Here is a 6,840-nt window from a genome sequence, read left to right as displayed (position 1 = left end):
TATTTGCCATGTTCTCATAATTCGAACTATGAAGAGGGATGCCGTAATCATAATCGAATTTTGAGAAAGCAACATATATAGAAATTTCTTATGTTGAACCATTTCAACATAACATTCATATATATTCTTGACTAAAGTTGATTAAAATCTCAATCTAAGCTTGTAGAATTGGAATGAAGTGTAAATTTCTCTCCCTTAATTATAATAAAACAAATTTTTCAAAGCGAGTTGAAACTTTTGTTTTCTATAATTAACATTGCTAACTTGCGACATAATCATCATGCTCCCACTAGGAGAATTATTATTATCTAACTAGCATAACACTTTATGCTCCCACTAGCTTTGACATTTACCTAGAAATCAGTTAGATTTCTGATACAAGATTGCCTTGATAAGACTTTATCAAATCATACACCTGGAGTCTAATCCTTTCCTTAGATAGCTCACATGTGAGTCTAAACCTTTGCCATTCTCATTAGTTAGTGTGCCGGTTAACCACACACACTCCACTAACGACAGGAGAATGCAAACTTCACACTTGCTATCCACTTAAATCTACTTAGTGAAAGAGTTTCCTCACTATCATTTTCATGAATCGGAGAGAAACCTTATGACACTTAGATTTTGATGGTGTATGTGTTCCTATCCATGTGAATTTGACATAACCATAATCACACGACAAGGTTAATGACAAATCCAAATTCATATGGACTGAACTTGTGCAATCTTAATTTCTTGCCACCTGGCAGCACAAGGGCCTACCATTGCTTCCAAGTTGTTATGCAACCAGTTGAGAACTCTCAGAACTCCAATGCAAAACCAACTTTAACTGAAATGGGCACAGAATATGTCAGCACGATAGCTTACAAACCTCAAGTCGTGGTCTAGTGATTAACAAAACTCTTGATTAGTTCTTAAATCTATCTTAAGATCCTTTTAAGACTCTCACTGACCTCTTGACATATAAGATTCTCTTTGTCAAGAACCATTCCTTGACAAAAACGAATATTCAAGAATTAGTGCAGATTCTTATCAAGTTCAACACTTCTCACAATTGGTCTTAGTTGGTCTTTGTTTTATCCAAAACATCACAACTTACCAATTTCAAATGTACAAGAGTAAGAACACATTTTACTCTACATTTAACAAGTGTTTGAAACCTTTCTTAAGATAATGTCACTCAAGGCTTAATCTTGGAGTATGACTCTAAGATTTTAATTCTGGAACGAAGTATAATTTATCTTTTGGTCTAACCATTTCAACAATTCACGATTCCTCTCCTTAGCCAAACAAAATGAACTAAGGTGTCCTTAGAGGATCAATTGTGACATGGTTTCATAATCACTAAGATAATCATAAAACAAGATACTCAAGTACTCTCCCATCTCTTCAGATTAGAGAAACTTTTATCTTTCTGCTTTATTTGATTCTTCTTACTCATTATGTTTATCATTGAAACTTCTCCAATGATCCAGAACTATACTTAAACTTGTAAGTATAACCATATTTACTAAACTTTAGTAAATCATAATGAATAATCTTATCAACTTTGTGGTGGACTTGATCAGTGCACACCAAGTGTATCCGATCCTTTGTCCTTCACTTGATTCACATATACATGTGAACAAGGAATTAGACTTAATTTCCCAAATATATAAAAAATTCTCATGATCATACAATACAAGTTGCATGATTCCAAGTTTCTATCCAACTGAAACTTGGGTGATGAGAATCTTTCCTTATTTGGTAAATTATGACACTTCCACTAATCAAAGAATCAAATCCATTTACCCATATTGCTTATCAATGGAAACATATAATCAACAATTTTTCACAAATGCCATTGTAAGGATACTTAAAATAAATAAAATCAAAACCATTTTTCTTTTATTTTAAAACTTTGCGGAAAAATTTATCCTTACAATCCATATGGAAAACTTGTTGTTATCTATTCCTAAGCAATATATCATAACTCTTAAGTAACGACTCAAAATTCTGATCACTGAACCATGCGATCGAAATCCATATTCGCGATCAGAATCAGTATATACTTCCTTTAAGTTTCTTCACCTTTTCTTTGATTCTTAAAACATCAACATGTGACCTCGTCACATTATGCAATAAGAATCTCAGAATAGAAACTTAATAGAGTTAGACAATGGACTTTACCTGAAGTAGAGTCAAACCTATTGACTTTACCATCCTTAAGATGTTTCAGGTAAATCTAGCAGCTTCGCAACCAATGTCTTTCCTTTGGCAACAGAATCATATGGACTCTTTGGAAACGGTACATGGGACTATCACAGACTTAACCTTTCTCTTTACCATTTGGTCAACCGAGTTGACTATGGCCGATCCCTTTCCATTGGGAAGAGAAAATTTTTCCTAGACCTCCAATGTCACCATTTTCAATGTCCAAATAGGTTTGGAAAGTAGATCTTCCAATCCAATTTGCTTTACTAATGCTCCAAATCACTGCTAATTTAGCATCATCAAGCAAATAGGTAAGATCATTAAGGGTCTTGTCGTGACCAGTCATCAGGGAGTGACTGAAGAACCAAGTCAGCAGCCAGCTACCTCGAGACTTCGACACCCGACTCTCCCGACTTGTCAATATGTGGCTTAATCCCCAAGATCTAAGCACATATAGACTTTGCTTGCCAATAGGGATTGAGTGACTTAGAACTTATCAAGTCTTAAAACTTGTGGGATAGGGAGATTTATTGGAGGAGGTGGATGAAGTGAAGTATGATTTCTAGTCCCACAAATGCCCAACAAAAGGGATTGATCTTTCACCTTCATTGCCATTTGGGATATCATCTTCATTAGGAAGCTTGTTCCTAAAGATTTGGGAAGACCATAGCTGTCTAAACTAGACATCTATAATGGGAGAAATTCAAGTTAGTTGATTTAAAGTCCTTAATATAACACCCAATATGAAATATTAAGGCTAGAACCCAACAACCTATTTATAAATGGAAGAGGGATGCCGTAATCCAAATTATAAAATAGTTGAAGGTAGGTAAATGACGATTTACCAATTTCCACCATGAAAACGAAATATTTTATTATTAGGTTTTATTGGTTTTGAAACTCCTAGATCTTTTGAGATACATTGAACTTTTCAATGGCATGTTTGAATCTCGATTGTGCCCTCTCAAATTTGTGACTGGGATGCCGAGGATCACAAACAAGGTGTGAATAACCATACAAATTGACTTGGTACCCTTAACAATATTACCTAATCGATGTACCGGTTAACCACACACGCTCCACCGATCTATAATAAAGTCAAGTTACCCTTTGCCACTCTTACTAGTCCATGTTAGTGTGCCGGTTAACCACACACGCTCCACTAACGACTTGGTAAGGTACAAAGTGTAATTTTATGGGCTAGCACCTTTTCACATTTTCCTAAGTAACTAAGATTGGGAATTTATAAGTGTTTAGTTACTTAGTATTTTTTTCATTATACTTTTAATGAAGGGAGAATTATAGTCCATTCCTACCCGTTCGGCTAACGACCCTCCACCAGTCAAGAAAGCGGTGGGTGAGAGTGGACACCCATTAAACTGCCATTTTATAGGCAGTAACCTTATACCCCCCTTATAGACCGGCTTCGTGAATGAGGCCTATTAACGGTAAGATTGACTTCCTCTTATACATATCTATATAATTTAAAATTATAATAATAGTATAAGGGTTGAATTTTAAACTTTTTAAAATTTCAATGTTCAATTTGGAATTAAAGTATACATGAGGAGTAACTTTTCAAATTCCAAAACTTGAGGGCAAGTTTTGAAACTATTTCAAGACTCTTTAAATCATAACTTATGAGTTTAATGGTTCATTAAAATGAAGACTCTTCATTTTAATGTAACCCCTTATTCTTTAAAAACACTTTAAAGAAGTGTCTCTTCAACATCCATAACTTGAGGACAAGTTATGGAGTCATTAAACTATTTAATGGCAAAAACTCTTACATTTTATGTAACCCACAAAACTTTTATGAGTTTTTAAGATTCATAAATATGACTTTTCACATAACTTGAAGACAAGTTACAAAAACATATTTTATGAACTTCTTTTAGACTAATATGTATTGAAAACAACTAAAACATAATTTTTTTCATTATCAATCTAAACTAACTCATAAATCAGGGAAACATAAAATTCTTGAAAATTCATAACTTGAGGACAAGTTATGTACTCCATACAATTTTCAACAAGATCATGAATTATATCAACAAACAATTTGCACACAATTCCTATGATCTAACAAAACTCATAAGCATGATCATTCATAATCAACAATTTTCAAGAATAACATGAACACATATAAACTTGAAAATTTTATTATAGCATTGAAATTGGTTTAACATAATCATTACCACATTCAAAACAAGTTTTATAAGCCCAAAACAGTCAAAGGTAATGATTCTAGACCAATTCCAGCACCAAAACTCGAAAATATGCTGTCTGGGGGTCCAACTCACCGAGTGCATGAACAAACTCGGCGAGTTCGATGCATTTTGCCATGGACTCGTCGAGTCCCTTCATGGACTCGGCGAGTCTGCTGGGCAGACAACACCAAAAGTCGATTTTTAAGCAGTTTAAGTAAGTACAACAAGAAAACAAGCCTAGTCTCTGATACCACTGTTGGGTTTTGAGCAATATAACACTCCTAAGTGTACATGCAACCCTAAATACCTTGGATCTATGTTTTCTCTATTATACATGCAAATATCAACTTTCCAAGGTATTGTTCTATTCTAGCATACAAACCTTTGAATAACACAAGTTAGAATAACATACCTTTTGTTGGTGCTTGTCTTCATGAAGCTTGAGTGCCTAGTGCCCCAAGTGTGACACCTCAAATGGTTCACACAACACCAAATACACTTGGAATAACTTGAGAGAAACTTGAACACTCCATGAAATCGTTTTGCCCTCACCCTCACACATAGTGCACGATTTCTTGAGCCATGGGATTCTTTTATATGGTGGCTATTAGGGTTACACCATGTAACTCATGACTTTACCCATTCCTTATGCTCCATGGATTTTAACCTCCATGGAGCATCCATGGGTCACCCCATAGACTTAGTCCAACATAAGGAATCTTGGATCACAAGCCCACATATATAAGAATGAATGATTTACACAATCAACCCATATATTTAATTAGTCTCCTTTTGATCACTTAATTAATTCCAAATTAATTCTTGATCAATACTAATTAAATAACCTTATTAATATATTAGAACTTATAATATATTAATAAACCTTAAGTGTTATTTCTCTCATTTTAGTATATCCAAGTGCATGATGCCATGCAACCCAAATGGACCATGCCGGGTTCACTACTAGAAAAAAGGCCTTTTACGACGCTCATTGCGCGTCGTAAAACGCTCAGACGACGCGCAAATGCGTGTCAAGGAAGGCCCTGTCATAAAGAGAGACGACGCGCAATAGACGACGCGCATTTATGACGCGCATTTACGACGCGCATTTACGACGCGCGGTTATGACACGCAATGCGTATCAAGGAAGGCCCTGTCATAAAGGAAGACGACACGCATTTGCGTGTCGTAACCTTACGACGCGCGTGTTTATGACACGCAATGCGTATCAAGGAAGCCCCTGTCAAGAAAGGCCATGTCATAAATGAAGATGACACACATTTTTGCGTATCATAATTTTAAATGTTCTAAAAAAATATTTATATATTTATTAATTTTTAAATTAAATTTGCATTTAATGTCTCATAATATAAATAAAATATCATATACAAAAAATACAATCCATTGTATAAAATTTAATGTCATACAATTCTATTTTTTACAATATCTAAATTTGCATCTAATCTACTCTCTACATCAAATTCCAACTAAGTAAAGTTGCATCTTGCCTTTCATAATTCTTTAAGACTAATGCTCCAAACAGATGTTATATGGATAAGAAGTTTACATTGGCCCATCTACTCTGTGTTTCATACTAACAATTGAAATGAAGAATGCAACACTTGCATTTGCAGCATCTTATCTCTTTCGGCTTGAGCTTTCTTTACCTCTTTTCCTCTTGCAACAAAAAATTACCAAAATCAGAATCACATAGAAAAGGCATATTGTGATTTCTTGCATTAAACACCAAAATCATAACTTTTGTGTGCAAGTTATTTATTATATCAAAGATAAAACAAGATTTTTGATTTTTGACATACAGTAGAAGCAAGTTTAGTTTTAAAATAATTACCAGCAATTGCTTTGGTTTGTGCAGCAACAACTTCCATGGTGGTTCCAGCTTCTCGTTGCTCAAGAGTCTCCCCAACACAAGCAATAACCTTCAAACCTTGAGATAGTGCGTATGCAACCTTGTCTCCAACAAACTGAATGAAACAAGAAAAAGAAAAAAAAAATTTCAGTAACTTGCATACAACACTGATTAAGATGTTCACAAGGAAAAGTGTGAATTGATTTGAATAGGCTGAGTAAAATCTACACAAGGAAAAGGGTACCTCATTAGTTTCATTCAATAGGGCTCTCCTTTCAGAGTGACCTAGGATGACCCAAGGGACACCCAAATTGGCAAGCATCTCAGCATTGTAAATATAGAAAACCAACTTCAGTATTTAGTAAGAATCAAGAAGAAGAAATCAGACATAGAAAATTGAAAAGTTTTAGAAAAAAAAAGGATGGTCTCTTTATTTTACCCTTTGAAATTATGATGATACTTTGAAACATACCTAACCTCACCGGTGAATGCACCACCCTTCTTAACCCAACAATTTTGAGCTGCAACTTGGATTTCAGGCCTCAATTCACTTTTAACAGAGGTAAG

General features: G+C 34.6%; 1 protein-coding gene across 1 annotated transcript; it reads right to left on the bottom strand.

Moving 5' to 3' along the window:
* Positions 1-6,172: 6,172 nt before the first annotated feature.
* Positions 6,173-6,598, bottom strand: LOC111921778 (triosephosphate isomerase, cytosolic-like). Its single transcript, XM_023917363.3, has 2 exons — positions 6,518-6,598; positions 6,173-6,388 (listed from the first exon to the last, which is right to left on the bottom strand). The coding sequence occupies exons 1-2, from the start codon at positions 6,593-6,595 to the stop codon at positions 6,188-6,190; spliced, it is 279 nt and encodes a 92-aa protein (XP_023773131.3). The 5' UTR covers positions 6,596-6,598; the 3' UTR covers positions 6,173-6,187.
* Between the last annotated feature and the right edge of the window lie 242 nt (positions 6,599-6,840).

The sequence above is a fragment of the Lactuca sativa genome, chromosome 4, assembly GCF_002870075.4.
Source record: "Lactuca sativa cultivar Salinas chromosome 4, Lsat_Salinas_v11, whole genome shotgun sequence".
Taxonomy (NCBI): Eukaryota; Viridiplantae; Streptophyta; class Magnoliopsida; order Asterales; family Asteraceae; genus Lactuca; species Lactuca sativa.
The sequence above is the reverse complement of the archived record's forward strand: the minus strand, read 5'-3'. Positions and strand labels throughout refer to the sequence as shown.